Source organism: Bubalus kerabau, chromosome 7 (assembly GCF_029407905.1).
Source record: "Bubalus kerabau isolate K-KA32 ecotype Philippines breed swamp buffalo chromosome 7, PCC_UOA_SB_1v2, whole genome shotgun sequence".
In the NCBI taxonomy this organism is placed as follows: Eukaryota; Metazoa; Chordata; class Mammalia; order Artiodactyla; family Bovidae; genus Bubalus; species Bubalus kerabau.
In genome coordinates, this window is record NC_073630.1 from 70,265,322 (window position 1) to 70,289,838 (window position 24,517).

Sequence of the window (24,517 nt, forward strand, 5' to 3'; positions counted from 1 at the left end):
CAACAAATGGACAAATAAAGGCTGGCAGAAAGGCTCGTATGCCATATCAAATCTAGAGGTATAACATATATTGCTCTAAAGTGGATTTACCGACTACATAAGAAATAAGTAAAATGTTTCCATCTAACTCATCTTTATCTCATAAGCAGGTGTTTTGAGCAACACCGGGCTTAGACAAAGTAAGGTTTCATTGGATCTCAAATAAACAAATGTTTATTTGATTTTTAAATTGACTTTTTAAATTTGACTTCCAAGATAAATAACAGAAAAATCCCTCAGTTGTCAGAAGACAAAACATGTAAAGAAAATAAAGATGTATTTTTATCCATGGAAAGCTAGACTTGGAATGCCATAGATGCTTTTCATAGAAACATAAGTAAACACATTTACGCCAAACTTCAACAACAGATCATGTTAAGTAAGACATGGCAGAGTTGTGTAAATCAAATTGACCCTTTGACAGATTAAAAATCATAAATCCTGAGAAAAAATAATTTTTTTAATCTGCTTGAAGACATGAGAGAGTAACTGAAAACAAGCAAAAACTAGCAGAGAGTCAAACCCCAATGAAGGGAATCTCACTGTGTAAATGAGTGTTTATACAGCTTCCTCCCTGAGGGCTACTCCCCAGTCTGGAAGATGCAGGGAAGGGAAATATTAGCAAAAAAAAAAGTGCAGTTTTGTTGATCTGATAAATCAGAGCATGGAGTTTGATGCTTCCAGAGTTCCTAGAAATTTTAGGAGGAAGTGAAGCCACAAGAGAAACTCAAAATCTAAGTATAAATTTCCCATGAGTCCTTGGTTGATCCTTGAATTACAAATATAGGTAAAATGCCAAGAATGCCAGAGAGAAAAAAAAGCAGCTGAAAGTCTAGGAGATGGGGAGAGATGAACAGAGATTTCAGCTGTTATCTGCCATATGGAAGTCAGGTTGGAGTCTGAATCCAGCCATTTAGGGCAGGTTGGTAAATACATTAAGCTTTCCATTAAAACCCCTAAAAAGATCACACATTAGAAGTAAAGACTAAGTCACTAGAATAAGAAATTCCCTTCAAGTTAAGGGAAAAACTAAAATAGACTCAGCCTAACAACATATAAAACCAAGTCTACACATTCTAGGGGATCTGTTAGTAATTTAACTTAATTTCAAAACAAAACTCAGGATTTGTCAGGGAAGATAACAAAATCCAGTCTCTATGGTGTATCACCAACATGTCTAGTTTAATAATAAAAGATTTCTGGACATGAGAAGAAATAGGAAAAAAAAAATGCCCATAGTCAAGAGAAAGAAACTTAGTCAATAAAACAACCTGCAAAAATCTCAGATGTTGGGTTAAAAATAATGGTTATAATTAATAATAATAACTATAATTAATATATTTAGAAGTTCATTGGAAATAGCCAAAATATCCTATAAAAGGTAAATGGTTGGGCTTCCCAGGTGGCACTAGTGGTAAAGAACCCACCTGCCAATGCAGGAGACGCAAGAGACGTGTGTTCGATCCCTGGGTCAGGAAGATCCCCTGGAGGAGGGCATGGCAACCCACTCCAGTATTCTTGCCTAGAGAATTCCGAGGACACAGGTGCCTGGTGGGCTACAGTCCATAGGGTCACAAAGAGTTGGACACTGAACAACTGAGCATGCATACAGGTGAATGGTTAAACAAACTATTGTACATTCACACTGTGAAGTAATAGCCCAATAAAAAGTAAGAATCATTGATACAGGCAACAACTTGGCTGGATCTCAAGGGCATTATGCCAAGTGAAAAAAGCCAATCTCAAAAGATTATATATGTATGATTGTATTTATATAATGCTTCTGAAATGACAACATTCTAGAGATGAAGAACAGATTAGTGGTTTCCAGAACTTAGTGACAGTGGTGGGGAGGGGTCAGTGGATGTGACTGATTATAAAGAGGGAGCAGGAGGGAAACCTTCGCAGTGGTAGAAGACTTTGTATCTTGGTTGCAGTCGTGGTTACATGGAACTAATGTGTAGTAAAATTACATAGAACTATACATACTTTATATTCATATCAGTTTCTTGGTTTTGATATTGTACAACAGTAAGATGTGCTCAGTGGGAGAAACTGGGAGAAGAATACATGGGCTCTCTCTGTGCTATCTTTGCAACTTTCCAGAAATCTACATAATTTCAAAATTAAAAGTTTAAAATAAGGGCCATAGGAAAAGTTTAACATAATACATGAAGAGATGAAAAGTATTAATTTCTCAGACTCTTTTGTGACTCCATGGACTGTAGCCCGCCAGGCTCCCCTGTCCATGGAATTTTCAAGGCAAGAATACTGGAGTGGGTTGCCATGCCCTTCTCCAAGGGATCTTCCCAACCCAAGGATAGAACCTAGCTCTCCTGCATTGTAGGCAGATTCTTTACTGTCTGAACCAAATAAAGAGATGGGAAGTATCCAGGTAGGAATTAGTTTATATTGGTGCCCCTGTGATTTGTTTTCATGACATTCTATACTTTTCCACCTTAAGACTTACCACAATATTGAGTATGTGTATAATTAATTGGAGAAGGCAATGGCAACCCACTCCAATACTCTTGCCTGGAAAAATCCCATGGACGGAGGAGCCTGGTGGGCTGCAGTCCATGGGGTCACTAAGAGTCGGACACGACTGAGCGACTTCACTCTCACTTTTCACTTTCCTGCATTGGAGTAGGAAATGGCAACCCACTTCAGTGTTCTTGCCTGGAGAATCCCAGGGATGGGGGAGCCTCGTGGGCTGACATCTCTGGGGTCACACAGAGTCAGACATGACTGAAGTGACTTAGCAGCAGCAGCAGTATAATTAATTCATTTGTATAATTATTTTTATAACCTCTGTCTCTTTATTAGACTCCAAGCTTCCCCAGGATAGACACTAGGGTCCAGTCTACTATGTTTATTGTTCTTTCCTCAGTGACTAGTATTGAGAAAATACCAAATAAGTACTTTTTGAATGAATGACTGCCAGAGAAGACTTTTCCAGTCAAGATGAGTTCTTAGTTACCACACAGGGTATTGAGTGTTATATCATAATGTTTTATAAAGTTCTTATGTGTTTATAATAAGCAAGAAAAAGACATTATCTATGGTTCATTTTAGCTTCTACTCCAGACTTACTTACTGTTTCTATCAGTTTGATTTTTAACATTTCTTCAAGTGTACTTTCTATCAACCTCTGCTATTCTTTCTGAATCACAGCGATATAACATCAGAAAAATAGAATCTTCAAAGGAGTATTATGGATAAGATTTTATAAACTTCTTCAGATTTAAGTGGAATAATAATAAGCCAGTACTATCTCAAGGAAATTATAGGCATCCCTGTGGCTACTTGGGTTTTCCAGTTCCTAACTTCCTTGTCCTCTTCTAAAATGGGCACAGGCAGACAATGTGTCAGTAACAAAGCAAGTCTGTTCAGTGCATCATCTCCAGCAGTGATGTTAATAATACAACCTGAATGGTATTTTAAAATGTTACCCCCTGGTTAAATTAAAAAAAATAGAAAATATTAGATTTTTCCTTTAATATAATGGTTGAATGATCTCCCCCTTTCCTTTTGCTGCTGCTGCTGCTGCTAAGTCGCTTCAGTCGTGTCCGACTCTGTGCGACCCCATAGATGGCAGCCCACCAGGCTCCCCCGTCCCTGGGATTCTCCAGGCAAGAACACTGGAGTGGGTTGCCATTTCCTTCTCCAATGCATGAAAGTGAAAAGTGAACGTGAAGTCACTCAGTCATGTCCGACTCCTAGCGACCCCATGGACTGCAGCCTACCAGGCTCCTCCATCCATGGGATTTTCCAGGCAAGAGTACTGGAGTGGGGTGCCATTGCCTTCACCCCCTTTCCTTTTAGATGCTTATAAACAGTTGCATTCAAATTAAATATATATTTTAGTCCCAGACAATTTTTATTTAAGGGATCCCTAATAATGGCCTTGGTACCCTAGAGCATTGACAGGCATTGATCATTTATCACACATTACTGTCAGAGTCATGGCTGGGCAGTACTGTCAAGGAGTATCTGTATTGAAGCTTCAGAAGTACTTGCTTTATCTTGATTTATCTCTCTACCACTGAACTGAAGGATCTTTTCATATGAGTACAGATGCTCAATCCAGACATTAGGAGAGTTTCAACATGTTAGGTGATAAAGACTGCAGATTCATAAACCCCTCAGGCATCATTTGAAATAAGAGATGGTATTTAGAGTTTTGAAGGATAGATTTCTCAGTACAAAGAAGTTGTAAGTAAACTACTTCAGAGCCACTTTTACACTAACTTGGAACAAATACGGTTATATTGCTAGCCGCAATGCCCATTTGCAAATAGATCCACCCAAGATGGAATGATTGCATGGGTGGTCTTTGATCAAAAACTGATTCAGAAGCATTCTAAGCCAGGGAGGACACTAGTGGAATCTGCCAGAGTTTTGCCCAATGGGCAGGTGGAACTCTAGTCAAGAAAGAATTTTTCCCTTCACAGCCAGATGTTGATACTGTAATCCGGCTACTTTCCTCCCATTCCTTTTCTCTACAGTTAATCCTCCCATTCCTATTCTCTACAGTTAATCTACACTTTCAGACCACTTTCTAAATGTAAATAAGCTCTGTACTGTGATTAATTCCAGAATATAAAATGCATGTGGAAAGCAGGCTTCATAAAGGTAAACAGCTCTCCTTGGACCAGTTTTGTATGCATATATTAGCCTTTGAGCCAGGGCTCCACCCCACATCACTGCCTTGCCCTCAGCCTTCAATGAAAATTTAACTATTCCAATTTAGCAGCTTGGATTCTAGAGAAATCCAGACAGGGCCTTTGATTTATGACAGTTCGTATTAACAGTTCACTAACTTCTTTAGCCCTCAGACCCCTGCCCAAATCTGGTGTGGTCCATATTTTGTTCTCTAGTCTTGACGTGACATACCTAATCACTAGAGCCTTCAGCAGTTTAACAGTCTAATTTTCTCCAGAAATCTCAAAATCTCTCTCTCACACACGCCTTCTTTCTGGCATCTAGCCCCCAATTTCTTCTATATTCAAACAGCTAGGATTCTTCTGTGAATGAGAGAGAAATCTAACTTACTGGCTTAAGAAAATCTAACTGGCTAAAAAAAAAAAAAAGAGGTCAGAGGACTTTGGGGGCCCACACAACTGGAAGGTCCAGCAAAGGTTTTAATTTTACATGTGGCTAAGTCCAGATGTTTAAACAATGTCATCAGAGAGCATATCTCTTCATATCTTAATATTTCTTTTCTTTATGTTACTTTCATTTTAGTAGACCCTTCTTTTGTGGTGTCCCCAAAGTTTATAGTATCAAAGATCTTCAACCTCAATGCAAAAGTACTTTCTTATACCAAATAGTTCCAACCAAAAACAAAGTTCCAGGATTGAGTCTTTTGGGACCAACTCGAGTCACATTCTCATGCAGAAGTCGATCTCTCTGACCAGGAAGATAGAAAACGAAATACCCAGGTCTAGGTCACAGGTCCATCCCCAGAGCCAAGAAGATGCAGTTAGGCCCTCCTCAGTCACACACAACAAGTGAACGTCCAGGCAGTGATGTCAGAGGAAGGTGGAAAGGACTCAGGTCAAACCTACAGGCAGCCAGCAGCCCCATCCGAACCCTTTGCCTAAAGAAAATACCCAGACTCCTCAACATGGAGTCCAAGGGCCACAGTGATCTCCTTCTGCTTTCCTTCTCTGCCATACTTCTCTTTCCTCTTCTTTTCACCAACACACTCTTTGCTCCAGAAGAACAGCTCACAGTTTTTCCTAAATGCCTTGTTTTCACTCTTCGGAATCTCTTCGTGACTTGCTCCCTAGTGAACTCCTGGCTGAGGGTTTTCCTCATTCCTCAGGCTGAGTTGGTTCTCCTCTGCTATCTTTCCACTGCATTTTATGCTTACCTATTTTTACAAACAAATATGTTTTAAAACATATGTTTTATGTAATGACTTTATACTATATGAATACTCTGTGCATTGTATACAGTCAGCAATGAATAAAACAGAAGCTTACATTTGAACGAGGGAGATAGGTAATCTCCCACACACAACTATATCACCCATCAACAATGAACACTGCTGCTGTTGCTGCTGCTAAGTCGCTTCAGTCGTGTCCAACTCTGTGCGACCCCATAGACAGCAGCCCACCAGGCTCCCCTGTCCCTGGGATTCTCCAGGCAAGAACACTGGAGTGGGTTGCCATTTCCTTCTCCAATGCATGAAAGTGAAAAGTGAAATGAAGTCACTCAGTCGTGTCCGACTCTTAGCAACCCCATGGACTGAGGCCCACCAGGCTCCTCCATCCATGGGATTTTCCAGGCAAGAGTGCTGGAGTGGGGTGCCATTGCCTTCTCCGAGAGCCGCTGCTGCTGAGTCACTTCAGTCGTGTCCGACTCTGTGCAACCCCACAGACGGCAGCCCACCAGGATGCCCGGTCCCTGGGATTCTCCAGGCAAGAACACTGGAGTGGGTTGCCATTTCCTTAAAAACACACATAATGCCAGGTAATAATAAATGCATAAAGAAAAAAAAAAGTAGGCCTTGATGCAGATACTATGTCTTCTATCTTTGATATTCCAGTGCTTGTCACTGAACCTGCACAAAATAGGCATTTAAATGACTTTTAAAATAATAAGCAAACTAATAAATTTATTTTAAAACCAAACAGGCATGACCTTAGAATTCATGTGTAATTGGTAACTAGTTTCCTGTTATATTCCAATAATTACAAAAACAAAAATTAACCCTTTCCCAATATGAGCACTACTTGGTACTTTGTAGAATTTATATATATATATATATATATATATATATATATATAATATTTTAATGAAGGACCTTTATTCTAATGGGGGACTGTTAGTGGTAACAATAATGTATGGTATCAGTGGATAGTGTGGACCTGTGTTGATACTTTAAGTGGCCCTAACAAATCTTTTCCTAGCAATTTCCTTCTCCTGAAGTCCTTATTTAGAATCCAAGCTGATTGATAACTCCTCGCTGCCTTTCTTCCATTGTCCTCTCTGATTGGGAGGAATAAAGTGGAGAAGTGGTGGGTTGATTGCCTTAGGCAGCCTTGGCTAATACAGGAAGAACATTCTATCTGATGAGATGCAGTAACAAGGACTTATCCACTTAGATGTCATATCCACAAATCCCAAGATGTTCACACACATATGGACATTACACACTCTAAATATCTCCTTTACAGCTGTGTGAGAAACAATTATTACTCTGGCCAAAATCACTTAATCACTCTCTTCTATACCTGAAGAGTAAAATACTATCCTTGACATTTTAAATGAATATCTAAAGGGGGTTCACTGAAGATGAATAAAAAAAAATGGCCCTTATTTGCATCATTCGAAATTGACTGAATTTGCTGGTTATAAATAATTTTATATTTAATTGTAAAAAGCAATCATCTCAAATATTGGGCCTCCCTAGGCAATCAGTGAACACTTTATCTAGGTATAAAATGCTTCCATGTATACAATAGTTTCTACTTTCTTGTTTCCATCATTTTCCACTCAAAGCTCAATAAATTCCCACTAACATCAATTTAGGAAATCAATCCCCAACCTTCATATCACATATCCCTCAGGCTTGAACCATGCGTGCATGCTGCATGCATATCTGCATGCTAAGTCACTTCAGTCATATTCAACTCTTTGCGACCCTATGGACTGTAGCCTACCAGGCTCCTCTGTCCATGGGATTCTCAGGTAAGAATACTGGAGTGGGTTTCCATGCCCTCCTCCAGGGGATCTTCCCAACCCTGGGATTAACTCATATCTCTTACATCTCCTGCATTGGCAGATGGGTTCTTTACCCCTGGTGCCACCTGGGAAGCCCACTGAACCATGCATATTTGTAATTAATTCCTGGTCACCTGGAAATAAAATAGCTTCTGTGGATTATCTATCTGCCAAGACTTCCATTAAAGCCAGGTACACAAGAGCTAACTAGGACCCTTGAAATGTGTGTGTGAAATGCAGATTTGGAAAGTCTTAGTCTAAACCAAAATGAGCTCAAACTCATAAATTTTAGCAAGTTTCCCAATGGATTTGGATACACAGTAATGTCTGAGAACCACTACTCTAGAGATTCTAGCCACTCAGGTATCCTTAGCTAGTGAACTCAGAACTCAGAGAGTTTCTCATTCATTACCCAGTCCCTCCTTAAGACTATCTAAAGTTCTGTTCTGAAAAAGCAAGGAGGATATACAGTAATTACCAATAGCAACAAAAAAGCAGCTGTTCTCCTGCAGCTTACATTTCAACTGAGATTACTGACAAATGTGTAAATAAATGCATGATATAATGGCAGATGATAACTATGGTAAAGAAAATGATGCAAAGTCAGCCAGGTAGCAATCTAAGCAACAGCATGCCAGGAGGGAGGAACAGCAGGTGACAATGGCCTGAGGATGTAGGAGCATAAACGGCAGCCAACCAAAGGCCAACGTGGCTGGAACAGTGAGCTAAGAAGCTGAGTAGTAGGAAATGAGGACAGAGGTACCTCTAGTAGCCAAGTCACATGGTGATTTGTGGATTTGGATAAGAAAATTGGATTTTATTCCATGACTTGGGAAATTGCTGCTGCTGCTAAGTCACTTCAGTCGTGTCCGACTCTGTGCAACCCCATAGACGGCAGCCCATCAGGCTCCACCGTCCCTGGGATTCTCCAGGCAAGAACACTGGAAGTTGCTAGAAGATTCAAATAGAAGACAAATTCTGTTTTGCATTTGAAAGGATCACTCCAGCTGCTATGTAGAGAAAAGACCACAGGGTTTTGGTCCTGGAAAAAGGGAAGATAAATTATGTGGCCAGAGGTGATGTGGAGAAGTGATCAGAATCAAGATACATTTAAAAGCAGACCATTACAACCTGCTCATACACTGAATGGGAGAAACAAGGGAAAGAAAGGAATCGAGGATAAAATTTATCAACTGAGTAATGTTCTGGAAAATTTGCCAGTTGTTTCATTTGATCCTGATCTTTTCCTTTCTCCATTTCCCGAATTACATAATGTTTAGATTTATGTAGGTTCATACCTAACTTTCTATTGCTTCTTGAAATCATATTTCCACTTCCGCCACTATATCATCAGAAGAAGCAAAGAGATATGCAGATCATCTCCAGCAAAGCTCCCATCCCCCAGCTCCCCTCAAAGAAAAAATGTTACAGGAATTTGAGACCAAAGAACTGGGGCTTGGCAGCTCTGTTGAGAGCTAATGGCTGACAGCGATGTCATAAATGCGGTTCATTATATGCACAGGGTCAGCAATGGAGGGTGTGGCTGTGTGGCTCTCCATGCTCTGCAGGCGAAGGCAGCCGAGCATGCTGGACAGCTTCATTCAATCGACTGTAGGCTTCCAGTGGGCAGCCCACTCTGTGGCCAGCATCACTTCTCTTGGCTTCCTCCCCTGTACTTCAGAACCTCTCAGTAAATGGAAATCTAATTGAATTGGTTAACAGTAAGGAAATCACTTTCTGTTTGCAAAGTAGATTGAACCTGGAGGTATTTCTTAAAGGAGCTTTTAAAATTGCCAGTGAAAACAAGATTATACTTTATTCCAACTACACTGTAATGAGCTCAGTTATTGAAAATATCCTGAACAGTTCAATTCAGTGAGTGGCAACATTTTTAACAGACCAAGGGATTCTTTTGGAATTTGGGGGGCAGAAAGAAGCAGAGAGTGAATGAGATGAAAGGGGTGGGATCAAGGTTAAACCCAAACTAGAAAATGAATGTGTACATTCACTTGGGGTTTCTGCTGAGAGAAGAAACACAGCCAGCATGTCAGTGTTTCCTGGGCTATAGTCCCTCCTGACTTTTGTCATCCTTTTCATATCAGTCAGGGTTTTCCAGAGAATTGGAACCAATAGAAACAGAACCAACATACTTGCAAAAAGAGATTTACTTTAAGGAACTGGCTCATGAAATTGTGGAGATTGGAAAGTCCGAAAACAGGAGAGTGTGCTGAAAACTCAAGCGGGATTTCTGTTTCAGGTTTGAGACAGAATTTCTACTCTGAGAAACTTCCATTTTCACTCTTGAAACTTTTAAGGGATAGGATAAGGCCACCCAGATCATCAAGCTGAATCTCCTTATTTAACAGTAGTTGGTTGAAAATGTCAATCACATTTACAAAATACATTCACAGCAACATCTAGACAAGTGCTTGACCAAATAACTGGGCACAACCTAGATAGCATGTTAAAAAGCAGAGAGTACTTTGCCAACAAAGGTCCATCTAGTCAAGGCTATGGTTTTTCCAGTGGTCATGTATGGATGTGAAAGTTGGACTGTGAAGAAAGCTGAGCACCGAAGAATTGATGCTTTTGAACTGTGGTGTTGGAGAAGACTCTTGAGAGTCCGTTGGACTGCAAGGAGATCCAACCAGTCCATTCTAAAGGAGATCAGTCCTGGGTGTTCTTTGGAAGGAATGATGCTAAAGCTGAAACTCCAGTACTTTGGCCACCTCATGCAAAGAGTTGACTCATTGGAAAAGACTCTGATGCTGGGAGGGATTGGGGGCAGGAGGAGAAGGGGATTACAGAGAATGAGATGGCTGGATGGCATCACCAACTCGATGGACATGAGTTTGAGTAAACTCTGGGAGTTGGTGATAGACAGGGAGGCCTGGCGTGCTGTGATTCATGGGGTCACAAAGAGTCGGACATGACTGAGCGACTGAACTGAACTGAACTGATAGACTGGTCAAGTTGACACATAAAATTAACCATCATTCCCCCTTATCCCCTTTAGTACCATCCATTCATTCAGTAGATATTTACTGACCATGCATACAAGTGCCAAGCACTTTTCTCAAGTCTAGAGAAACAGTGAATAAGACAAAGTCCCTGCCCTCCTGGAGTGATATTCTAGTGGGACATTGGGTGGGGGGAACCAAGAAAAGAGAGAATCAAGAGTTCTGCTCTAGCCTGAGATGCCTTTGAAAGTGAGAGTGGAAGTCGCTCAGTCGTATCTGACTCTTTGCGACCCCATGGACTATAGAATTCTTCAAGCCAGGATACTGGAGTGGGTAGACTTTCTGTCTCCAAGGGATCTTCCCAACCCAGGGATCGAATCCAGGTCTCCTGCATTGCAGGTGGATTCTTTACCAGGTGAGCCGCCAGAGAAGCCCAAGAATACTGGAGTGGGTAGACTATCCCTTCTCCAGCGGGTCTTCCTGACTCAGGAATTGAACCAGGGTCTCCTGCATTGCAGGTGGATTCTTTACCAGCTGAGTTATTAGGGAGACCCTTTAAACATACATAAGCTGCTCTATGAGGAGGGCCTTGCAACCCATTCCAGGATTCTTGCCTGGAGAATCCCATGGACAGAGGAGCCTGGGCTACAGCCTATGGTGTTGGACCCGACTGAGCAACTACCATTTTCACTTCACAGGAGATGGGGACCAGTCACAGGGTTTGTAAAGGAGAATACAAGATTAAGGAGCGTTATTAGTAACAATTTTTAAATTCTAAAATGTGGGATGTGATGCTCTATTGCTTGCGGAGGAACTGATTCCTTCATCAGTATCTGGAATAGTGCCCAACACAAAGTAGGCACTCAATAAACATTTATTAGATAAAGAGCACAGTAATGTTGATTTAACTATATAGTAATGAAATCTGCTTTCAATGGGTAGCTACAGAAATGGACTCAATATTTTATATGTCAAACCACTTAAAGCTATGATTTCTAGCCAATAACAGAATACTTTAGGGATATGCACAAACTAATAAGCCTTGTGCAATTTAAAAGTGTTAATACCTTTGAGTTTGCACCAAGGTTAGCAAAATATCTTAATAAAATGTACCTTGTTTGCAGTGACTTGTGCTTAATGAGCTTTGGAGAAGGCAATGGCAACCTACTCCAGTACTCTTGCCTGGAAAATCCCATGGAAGGAGGAGCCTGGTAGGCTGCAGTCCACGGGTTCACTAGGAGTCGGACATGACTGCGACTTCACTTTCACTTTTTACTTTCATGCATTGGAGAAGAAAATGGCAACCCACTCCAGTGTTCTTGCCTGGAGAATCCCAGGGATGGGGGAGCCCAGTGGGCTGCCGTCTCTAGGGTCACACAGAGTCGGACACGACTGAAGCGACTTAGCAGCAGCAGCAGCAGCAGCAGCAGTGCTTAATGAGCAGCATCTGTATGCTTCACTGGCTGATTCTAAATTCTAGAAACTTGTTTACTTTAAAGGGATTTCATAATAATGTAACTTAATGATGCATACAATACAGATCAAGTGATTCCATTTTACAAAAAAAAATTTTTTTAGAATGCTGTGTCTTCTGCCTGGAATATTCTCCATAATCAAAGTCTGTCAAAAATTAGAAACAAGCCATGAGATAACCTAGTGAAAACCTCTCATTTATGGATGAGGAAACTGAGTTAATAACAAAACCAAGATGAGAACAGTTTTCAACTTCTAGCCCTTTGTCCTGTCCTCTCCCCGCCTTCTAAGATTCAATACAAGCCCCAGGTCCTCATGAAGCCTTCTGTGAACCCCAACATTTCTCACTTTTATGAACCCCTAATCATGGTCTATACTATACCATTGAGCATTTGCTTAAAAACTTTTGTCACTTTCAATATTATGTCTTATTCTTGTATCTCTAAGGAGACTATTATCTCAAGGACAAAATGCATGTTTGTTGATTCTCTTGACTGTTTCACAATCAAATCACATGCATTACCTTATTTTCTAATGTACTTGTCCCTTCTTTAATGAATCCAAGATTTTTCTGTTTGTCACTTCAACCCTGCTATCCTCTTTAGTATCAGAAACTTCCACATGCATGACTTTTTCAACCATAAATTTGCACTATATTACATATATGTGTGTGTGTGTGTATGTGTGTGTGTATATACACACATCCTTGACACCTAGCACTATAGCTGACACATAGTAAGCAATCAATAAAGGTTGGGAGAAAGGAGGAGAGAGAGCATTCTTGAGGTTACTATCACAGCTACACAGAGGAAGTAAAATTTAAATTGAGCCTTGAAGAAAGGAGAGTTGGACACGATTTTGTGACTGAACAACAACAACAATCTGTGAAGAGGAGAAAAAAATGATGTTTGAGATAAAGAGTATTCTATGTTTTAACACTAGATTGGTTGCTTATTTTTTGTTAAATCTTAGGCAATTTACTTAACCTGAGTCTCAATTTCCCCATCTGCTGAACTAGGAAAATGTTATATATTTCATAGTGTTTTGAAAAATACTGAGATAAGTTACACAGTAGGATTTAACAAATAATAGTTACTAACAACAATATCAAAACATAATAATAATTCCTTGAATAAAGAAACCAATAGATGTTCTGGGTGAGGCATAGTGGGGAGCCTCATTATACTACAGCAAAATGCTTCTCAGAGAGAAGTGATGACAGATGAGAATGAGAGTGAAACAGAGACCAGATTCAATCACCATTTCTCTCTCCAGCCAACTAAAAGCTTAAATCTATCAACTGCATTACTAAATTCACTGCAGGATGTGATGATGGTCAAGGACTGTGAAGTGGTTCATTCTCAGCAAAAACCACATGAACTTTGAATCAGACAAAACATGGGTTGTAATCTCAGGTCTGGCACCTACCACGGTGTAAATTTGAGACTGTTGTTATTGTAAGACTAAATGAGTAATATACGTGAAGCATCTACCATAATGCTAAGCACATCAGTTCAGTTCAGATCAGTCGCTCAGTCATGTCCAACTCTTTGCGACCCCATGAATCGCAGCATGCCAGGCTTCCCTGTCCATCACTAACTCCCGGAGTTGTTGGCAAAGTAATGTCTCTGCTTTTGAATATGCTATCTAGGTTGGACACAACTTTCCTTCCAAGGAGTAAGCGTCTTTTAATTTTATGGCTGCAGTCACCATCTGCAGTGATTTTGGAGCCCCAAAAAATAAAGTCTGACACCGTTTCCACTGTTTCCCTATATATTTCCCATGAAGTGATGAGACCGGATGCCATGATCTTCGTTTTCTGAATGTTGAGCTTTAAGCCAACTTTTTCACTCTCCACTTTCACCTTCATCAAGAGGCTTTTTAGTTCCTCTTCACTTTCTGCCATAAAGGTGGTATCATCTGCATATCTTAGGTTATTGATATTTCTCCCGGCACACGGTGGACACAATAAATCTTAGTTATCTTGTCTGTGATAAACCACGATCACATCTCACCTTCTGTACTTTTCTTTCTCCCGTTTGTCTCTGCCTCTTCCCAAGGTTTTCTCTATCTCTTTCTTCATCACCAGGTTCGCTGCTTGCCTACTAAAACCTTTCAACAGTGTTTACTGAGATCAATGTCATTGATAGAGCATTTATAGAGCACTGATTGTAAGTCAGGCACTGTGCTAATAACTCTAAATTTAGAGTTTTTATTTATTTACTTATTTAATTTATTTACCTGCTATCTTGTCCTTGGAGGTACTTTAGACTCATCTGCATGAATGAGCCATGTCTCCTTCAGGTAAGTTAGTTTTCAAGTACATCAATTTAAAGTTAAAGCCACAACATGTTAGGCCAAAGGTACTCACAATTCTTGTAGTTCCAAAAGTGTGTGTCTGGGCATAGCATAGAGAAAAACCAGGAAACCTGGATTAGGTATCAGTGGAATGCTAGGAAGCAACAATGAACAACAGTGGAAAGATAAAAGTCAAAGTATAGCCAAGCATATCTTTTTGACCAGTGAATTCATTCTACTTCTGGCAATTTAGTCTGAGGAAATAACGATGGGTATGAACAAAGATTTAGCTAAAAGGTGTTCTTTGCAGGCTTACTTTTATTTATTCATGTTTTATTGGAGTATAACTGCTTTACAGTGTTGTATTGGTTTCTGCTGCACAACAATGTGAATCAGTTAAATGTACACATATATCCCCTGGCTCCTGAATCTCTCTCCCAACCCCCAACTATCCCAAACCTTAGGTCATCACAGAGCACCGAGTTGAGTTCCCTGTGCTATACAGCAGGTTCCCACTAGCTATCTATTCAGGTTTGTTTATTTAATAGTATGAAAGCAAAACAAGCCTTAACATCTAAAAATAGATTGATTCAGTTATGGTTTATCCATATAGGCTATGAATACATTATGTCACAGAGGAATATTTATTAACATGAAAAGATGACCAGGTTATACTATTAAGTGACAAAAGTAGATTACAAAACAAAATATACTAGCTGAGCTTGTGTCTGTAAGCATAAATGAATAAAAAAAAAAAGACTAAAGGTTTAGCAAGGTATTAAAAATAATGGACACTAAAGGTGAAATTATGAATTTTTAGTTTTTAATTTATTTCCTGATTGCTTTCTAGTTTTGAATGTTTACATGTATCACTTTTGTAACAAGGAAAAATGCCATGTATATATACACATATATGGTATTTTTTCACATACATATGGCATTTTTTGTTTTATATGTAGTGTATTTCTATGGATTCAATGAATGGTAGTTTTGAAAAACAAAAATTACATAATTTATATATAGTGTATATATAATATATATTCTATACACACATACTGTTTTGTGAGTCCAGATAAAAGATGGATGGATGGATGGATTAATCATAGAGGCATGATGGATCATAGACAAACTGTAGATTATATTGATTGATAGATGATGGATTCAATAAATAGATGGTAGACAACAGGTAAGTAGATAAATGATAGATAAATGTGTTAAATAGCTTCAGCTGTGTCTGACTCTTTAGGACCTCTTAGACTAGAGCCCACCAGGCTCCTCTGTACATGGAATTTTCCAGGAAGAATACTGGAATGGGTTGCCATGCCTTCCTCCAGGAGATCTTCCTGACCCAGGGATCGAACTTGTGTCTCTTAAGGCTCTTGCATTGGCAGGCGGGTTCGTTACCACTAGCGCCACCTGGGAAGCTTAGATAGATAGATAAATAGATACCACTAGCGCCAGTCAGACGTGATTGAGCGACTTCACTTTTACTTTTCACTTTCGTGCATTGGAGAAGGAAATGGCTACCCACTCCAGTGTTCTTGCCTGGAGAATCCCAGGGACGGCGGAGCCTGCTGGGCTGCCTTCTCTGGGGTCGCACAGAGTCGGACACGACTGAAGCGACTTAGCAGCAGTAGCGCCATCTGGGAAGCTTAGATAGATAGATAGATAGATAGATACCCAGGGGTCATGCAGAACCAGATGTCTAGCAAGACAGTGTAATGAGCCCGACCCAGTATCATCAGTTACAGGTTAACTAAAACAAGCGAATGTCGTGGCAGCTGTGCCTGAGGCTTTTTTTCTCGGTCAGGTCGACGCCCACGGCAACATTCTCCTCAGTACCCTGGAGATCAGGAACGAGACGAGCGGCTCGGAAGTGCTCACGGGCGTGGGAGACCCCAAGGCCACCATGTACTCCTACGACAGCGCCAGCATCCAGTACCGCAAGCCAATGAGCAGCCGTGAGGGGTACGGGCGCGCGCTGGACCGGCACGGCGCGCACAGCAAGGGGCGCATCCGCAGACGCGCCTCGCAGCTCAAAGTCAAAATCCCCGACTTGACTGACGTGAATTCCATAGACAAGTGGTCCCGAATGTTCTTCCCCATCACCTTTTCTCTTTTTAACGTCGTTTATTGGCTTTACTATGTACACTAAGTCTGTCCCAATGGTTCCTAAACGACTTCTTTCCTCTTCTTTTGGTTTTTAACCCCACAGGTCCCTAGCAGCGATACTGCTGTGCTTTTTGAGGTAAGAGATTCAGCCATCCAATTGGTTTTTGGTCTTGCATATCAATTTTATTACTGCACCATGTTTACTTCAAAAAAAAAAAAAAAAAAAAACCTATTTTTTTCCAGTCTACTGTGGTCCAGGTTATTGGCTCTTTCAGAGCTTTGTTAATTGCCATGTTTACAAACACACACACACACAAAGAGAGAAATTAGATAGGTAGATCTTTAGCAGTTCTAGTCGCCCTGGATTTTATTATTTTTTTAAATGCAAATGAAAAGAGGGCTTAGCTCTCCGGTGTGCATGGCCTCCTGGTAAACTGTAACAATCTCATGCTGCCAAAAAACAATACAATTTCCAGGATCTCAGAAGAAAAAAAAACAAAGCCATTGATAAGTTACAGATTTCCAGGAAGAAGGGAAAACAAAAAGGAGCCCAGAAGAAGAAGGAAGATTCCTTTCCACTCTCCATCTTCCCGAGGTCCATTGTAGGAGTCCCTGCTCCACAGAGAAAGAGGGAGAGATAGGCAAGCTGGAACCCAGGTTATACAAACTCAGCCTGCCATCTTCACCCCACCTTTAAGCCAGATATTCTGAAAAATGCTTCTTTCTCAGACTTCCAGGGAGATTTTAAAAATTAACATGAGAATCCAACCTGGTAGCCATTGGGAACATTTTTCTTCTCTTGTTAAGAATGAGTTTGGGGAGCAGTGACTAATTTTGTAAACTATTTCAAATGAGCAGCCCTGAACTTACTTCCTTAGCCTGGAATCACTTGACCTCATGCCATGAAGCTATGGCTTCACACTGTCCTAGTTCCTCCTTCAGAGATTAAGAGAAAGGGGGCTGGGGCAGGTGGGCTTTGAAGAAGGGAATGGTAAGAATTTTTGCTTGAGAAAAATATTGCCCTTTCCATGAGGAAGGCAAGACTTATGTGCTGTGAAAAGGGTGCCTGGGCAGTTACCTGAACTGCCAAATCTTTAATCAAATAGTATATATTTCTTAGCCTTCCAGAGAGCAGTATCTAATGGTGACAAGCTAGTTGCACAGCGCTAGTTTCTCAGCTAGCACAGTATGCCTCTGCTCTCTGAGCTCTGCATTCCAACATATGAAATGAATGCGTCAGGAAATGCACATATACCCACTTTAGTATCATTCCTCTTCAAGGCCAGATTTCTGTTTTAAAGAAAACCTTCTGTTTAAAGAAAACAGCAAAACCTTCTGTTTAAAGAAAACAACAAAACCACAGATAACAACATCACTGAGCCTTCAGACATTTACAACAGCCCCTAAATGACAGCCCTTCTCTACCATCATTACTGCTTCTGCCGTATCTCTACTCATGGGTTACTTTGCTCATCATAGAAGGATTATTCCCTCAAGAGCTCAACACACAGTTCTAATCAAATCCAACAAACTACAGTTGAGATTCATCTCATTTATGTCATTAAAGCCTCATTATTTTTGTGCAGTGTGTGTTCAGCCTGAGTATGTATATAAGAATTCTATATATTCATTTCCAAGATTGAGTGAAACCCAAAGTTGACAGACTAGTCATAAAGGCAATTTGGGACCTGATCTACGAATGTGGTGTGCGTTGAGGTAATAATAGGGAGGTTTGCCTCATTTGATGACCTGGCTTTCTCCCTAAGGCTGATGAGGGCCCCTGTTTACAATAGCATCAGCTGCTAGAGATTATAATCTTAATTGAAAAGAGGAGGCTGAATTTGCACTGATAAATCCAAGGAGAGAGAGTTATAAAGTGTTCTTTTAGAAAGCAAGAGGAAAAGAGAACCCTCAAATAAAAAAATGGTTATGCTATAGATAATATATGTTAGTAAGAAAATAAAAACACTGCTTTAATTGGACAAATAATTTCAGTGGTTTCATGAGAAATGAATCAGGCATGGGGACCAAATTTCGTTTGTTTTCAGTTGTACAATCATAGTTCCCTGGTCTAGGAAATCTCCATCCTCTGGGGATGAAGCGATCCATTTCAGAACTCTGAGTAGTTAGTTCCTTGACAGGGTGATGTTTTTCCATAGTGAAATGCCCAGAGTGGGATGTAGCCATACCAGTGATTGTAAGGTTAATATTCCCAATGACCACCCAGGAACCACCATGTAGTCATTTATTTAAAACACAGAAAGGAAGACTTTTGGCTGATACTTAACAGGAATGAATCATTTTGATGTAAAAACTCTTTTAAAAAGTGTTTAAGGATGAAATGCGATTTCAGAAATGAAGTATCTGTTGATCCATGTTCTGTAGCAAAACAATTTCTCTGTATTTACTTGTGTGGCTCACTCTTCTTGGAAAAGATTGAGTAATTTATAATTTTATTATTATGATCTTGCTTTAAAAGTCTGAAGAATTTGATGCTTGTAGTTTTAGATGTAAAGCATCTCGGAGAGAAAAAGAACATTTTGAGTTCTTATCTCTTATCCTTTGTAAAATGTAAAACTAGTAAGCCTGAATTCATTATCAGGCACAAAATGGTGTCACAGTATGCCCCTCTGGATGTAGACAGGCACACAAGTAAGACACAAATCCTGTTAAATATCTCTGATTTTAGAGGCGATGACAGCCAGAAAAATTGAAAAGCTGCCCTATTGCTAATTAATAACCTCTGTCCCCACTTCCTTCATCTGGATACTTCCTAGCCAAATCCTCTCCTCCTTGGCCCTCACCCTCTCTCTTTCCAGGCTGAACAGTACACAGAAAAATATTCTTCTCTGCCTGTCTGCCTTGTCTCACCCAAACTGATGGACATAAAACATAAAACTTGCTAGACTTTCTTAAGTACCCTCAAACTGGCCCCCCTTCCTGAAAGATTCAGATCATTACCTTTTAGCGGTGTTGCTGTTTAAAGTTTGTTTTCTTTTAGCCATGAAAATAGCCATAATCTCCTAAGTTATCCAAGTGGCAGTAGAGGCTAAATATTGCATGAACTCACTCTCTCATGCCACAGTCATGTCCAGGGGACCCCATGTTCACAAACTGTGATATAAACTGTCATAGACTCAAGCTGTGTGGACCCAGCAGAAATCTCATCATTCATTTGACAATGATGACTACACACTCATTTCTACCAGTCAAGTTTCTTGACTTAAAATACCAGGGGTGACATGTGCGTTATACTCACCAGCTTTGCGAGGCAAAGACCCAGGTAAAGACGTATTTTGGGCTTGAATTATCCAGGATTGTTGCCTCCATCCTCTCCATTGCCAAATAGAAACAGCAGACTGGTTGTTAATTCTGTTGACTAAATGCTATGTGTTTTCATATATGCCATGTATATTGTGCATTACAATCAATGAAGGATCTTGAAAACGCAAAGAGAAAATGTGGTGCAGAGAATAAAGTTTGGTTTATGGATCCAAGGATAGGCTTTCCTTAAAAAGCACTATGTACAATACACAGAAATGTTGACTAAATTCCATCTTTCTAAAATCAATGACTACTTTATAAATATTCATTTCAGAAAGAGCTCAATCAAAATTTGCCAAGTGAAACAAACAAACAAACTAAAAGAAAAGATCTATTTATAATGCTAGAAGGAAAAGATCTCCAAGATTTCTTATATGGACCATTTTGAATAGTATTTTACAAAGGGTGATGTGCCACAGGTTTTTTTTTTTTCCTTTTCTGAACAAAATGTAATCAAATATTTATCCCAGGAGCTAGGGTAAAGAAATGGGCAAGCATTTGTTCATGTTGGTTCAATCAGCACTTACTGGGATGAGAAGGACAGAAAAACAAACAACAAGATCAGATGCTTGAAAGCAAACAGTCAACACTGAGGTGAAGTTGTTAATGGAATGTAGAATATTATGTAAACTTCCTTGTAAATTCTGTACATAGTTCATTGAACTGTTCCTTGTGGTGTGGTGGTCCTCTGCTTCTGGGTGGATGTCTGAAAACTCTGAGCATTGTAAATAATGTCAGCTTAAAAGGCACTTGCTTTTTTTTTCATGAAGTGAAATGACTAGTGATTTGGGCCCAAACCAGAATCCTTTAGCTCTTGCGCTTTCTCTGCCATTGTGTGTATGCAGTTGTGTAATTCTGCCTGGTGTCTCTGATCACTGCCTCATGCTCCAACCCCACTGAAAGGGACTGGAGCTGCCAAGAAGGCTGCACCCCTATGGGCCTTGGGAATAGCACACCAGCAGAACCTTAGTGAGCCACTCCTGGAACTATGCCATGAAAAGTAGACGTGTGTTTATCACTCATCCATGGCTACTCATATATTCAGATGCCGAATTACCCAAGCTCTTGAGGGGGTCAGGAATGGAAGATGTGGTCAAAATCCGCAGGGAATCCAAAGCTTCATTTGCACCAATAGCTTTAGCTTCTACCTTCTTTCCTTCCACAAGGTTTCCCAGAACTTTTAACAAGAATATAAATGGATGGATGGTTGATCAGGGTAAACAGTCAAATGTACAAATGATGGGAAGGAGAAAAGGAAGAGATAGCCAACAACATTGATAACACCAACTGGCTGACTCAAGCCTGAAAGATCCAGAGGTAACCATGTCACTGTTTTTGAAAGGTAAAAAGAAATACTGGTATAAATGGACTGGGTATTAAGACAAGTCTTTTTCAACTTTGTGTCAAAGATGTTTGGTATGTGCTAGTCAAATTTAAGAGAGAATCTGGTAATTAAATGTTCTCAAATATATTTCTCCCAAGTCCTGGTATTCTTGAAAAAGCCTTCAGAATGGTGGGACATTATGCCATAAGATGTGTTTCCATGCAAACTGGCAGTCCCATAAAGGGTGATGTTGTCTTCAGAAATTCCGAGCAAGGAGGGGCATGGCTTGGTTTCTTGGCAATGTTTGAGGGCAAACAAGGTTTTTCTTCCAGGTAGGAATGTAGCAAGGCACGGCTTTTATTGCCAGCATTTTGAGTGCAAGGAGCTATTGTGAGACATTTTGGCTCCAAAATGTGCCACCTAGGATTCACCATCAATGGAGTAAGAAAAATGCCCTATTGAAACTAATCAAGTCCGTTTCTAGGTCCAGAACACATTATGATTTTGCCTAAATCCTGCTTTTTCCAAATAACTGAAATCAACTGAACTGTCAGAAAACTTCATTATTAGAGGCTGCAATTTCACAAACATTTGAAAAGGAAATCCTTTTCCATAGACAAATTGCAAACTAGAAAATACTAAGTGCCTGTAAGGATAAGCATCATTTTGTGTTTGTTTTTATTTTTCCAAAGCAAGAATTCCCTTATTCAAACTGAAGAAGTCTAACAGTTTTTTGTTTTGTTTCATTTTTCCTACTTCAAAAGTTCTTGGTACATCAAGGGACTGGCAACCATTCCTAGTTGGCCTCTGTATTTTGCACACCCTAGAGCAATTAGCACTCATCACCAAGGCTTCAATAGGAATTAAGTGTGGGGAAAAAGGAAGTACGTTTCTGAATCATTTGGATTAGAAGCCAAAGGATAAATAAGAGCAACTAGTATTGTAGTCTGACTCCTACTTCTCCCTGGGTTTCCTTTTGAAGAAAAGCAGGGAAGGGGGAACATTTTCTACTATAATTTTTTAGAGGTGAAATTTATTCAAATATAATATGTTTATGCATTTTGGAAGTCTGGCAATGAAAAGCAGATTACCTCTTTTGTGTCCATTCCTTCCTGGTGCCATCGCCATCATGCTGCATACCTTAACCCAATGAAATCAGTTCATTTATTTTTCTTTTTTCATTTCCAAATCCTCATAAGCTGTCTTGTCCGTAAATAGCAGAAAGCTTAAGCTTCTTTGGACTTACACTGCAGATCTTCAATGAAATCTACAGAAACAATGAATGTTAATAATTTCCCCAAATTCTGACACTTATTGCCTTTGACAGGGCTGTAGAGGTAGGCTACATAATCACAGCAGCCTCTCCTGAAATGCCTTTGATCATTTCTCTTTTCTGCTTTCCTGCCCCTTATATGAAGAGTACATATGTTAACCTAAACCTTCTTTCTCCCAGTCTGATTTAAAATAAACTGTAAATAAAAATCATTAGCTCAAACCTAGAAAAATTATCTACATCAAAGTTTGATGATAAGACCATCTCCTTACAGTTGTAATGTGGTGAATTCACATTATATCAATTCCTTTTTTAGTATTTATTTATTTGGCTGCATTAGGTCTTAGTGGGTAGCACTTGGGATCTTTGTTGCATCATACGGGATCTTTGATTGCGGTACAGGGACTCGCTGGTTGTGGCACATGCACTCAGTAGTGGTGGCATGATGGCTTAGTTGCCCACAGGCATGTGGGATCTTAGTTCCTGGGGCAGGGATTGAACCCACGTCCTCGGCATAGCAAGGCGGCTTCTTAACCACTAGACTGCCAGGGAAGTCCCTGTATCAATTCGTTTACACCAAACTTGTTTATTCATGCACTTCTTCAGTCTTAATTGTGCACCATTTAAAAATCTATTATTATTCCTCCCAGTATGTCTAAACATTTACATAGCATACCACCAGTTATAGGCTATTCTCTAGGAACTTGACCTACTTCCTCCCTTCTGTATCTGATTCCCACTTCTATGGAAATCCCACAGATTTGCACTTCTATGTATTACCCTACCTTCAGCCTTCTAGCAGATATTAAATACAGTTAGTAATTGGACAGATCATAATGCAAACTGTCTAAAGCGGCCTGATAAAATATGTAAAACATCTTTTCCCTCCAGACAACATTTCTACATTTCGAGAACAGAAAGTTCTCCAAAACACATACCAAGTGATGTGTAGCCTGACATTAAACAGTTAAGTACAAATGAGCTGCATGCTGGGGAGAAGGAAATTATAATGAACAGAAAATACCTTGGAATTAGGATTTTGTGAGCTTGACTTTATGCTGTCACTATTACAGCCCAATTGTGTAACTTTGGACATATCACCAGATGACCTCCAATTCCCCTTCCAGAACTAAATTTCAAAGGGAATTTTAGGGAGGTGCGTTTGTACAAGAGGTTACCAGAAAGATAGAGGAGTCCCATGGCCCCTGCTAACACAACCCCACAAGTTCAGTAATATTCCTTGTCTCATGTCTTTGGGAGTAAGCCATCTGGTGTAAAGTGAACTGAATTCAAAACTTGTTTATATTCCTCTAAATATATATATATAAGAGAGAGAATATACAGTTAAATTTTCAGGCAAGTGGCAAAAAAATATTTTATGATGTTAGTAATGATCTCCACTACAATATTGCCCTTTCTTAGCACTGGAGAGTCTCAGATAACATAAATCACCATGGTCTCTATTTTCAGATATCTGGAAGATGTTGACTCCTTAGACCATTCTTTCTAATTCAGTCAGGAAGTGGTCATGAAATGCCCCTCCTGAGTGGAAAAGCCAACTTCTAAGCAGCATCTAGGCAGAAATACGGTTACAGCACCCATCAGTGTCCCTTCCCCTCCTAGACACCATCGCTGTCGTGTAAGGGGACTAAGCAGATAGGGCTGAGTTCTCAGGCAAGAAACAGCCGCTCATCTGTTGGAAAAGATTTCAGGTCTGTTATCCACTCTCTTTGCCCCAATTCTCCCACCTCTTCTCATCCCCCACTTAAATAATTAAATCTGCCAAATGTTTTAGGCATAGCCATGGCAAAAACTGAAAGTTTACTTACTGAATTGCAATCAGCATTTCTAGCTATTCATATTTTTTAGAGCATGCATCCTCCCCATTCCAATCTCTGAACAAGATCCTCATTGAGCTTTCTGCACCAGGATGTTCTTAAGTTTTTTTCCCTATTTTATAAGATAACTTTCCACCTCTCA

At 40.0% G+C, this 24,517-nt stretch overlaps 1 protein-coding gene across 1 annotated transcript in view; it reads left to right on the forward strand.

The window, feature by feature from the left end:
* The window catches only part of LOC129657830 (gamma-aminobutyric acid receptor subunit beta-1), a 276,875-nt gene extending 260,058 nt beyond the window's left edge, over positions 1–16,817 (forward strand). Inside the window, exon 6 of the mRNA XM_055588477.1 lies at positions 16,315–16,817. Coding sequence (XP_055444452.1) covers positions 16,315–16,659 — 345 coding nt within the window. The 3' untranslated portion in view covers positions 16,660–16,817. The remainder of the gene's footprint in view (positions 1–16,314) is intronic.
* The last annotated feature ends 7,700 nt before the right edge of the window (positions 16,818–24,517 follow it).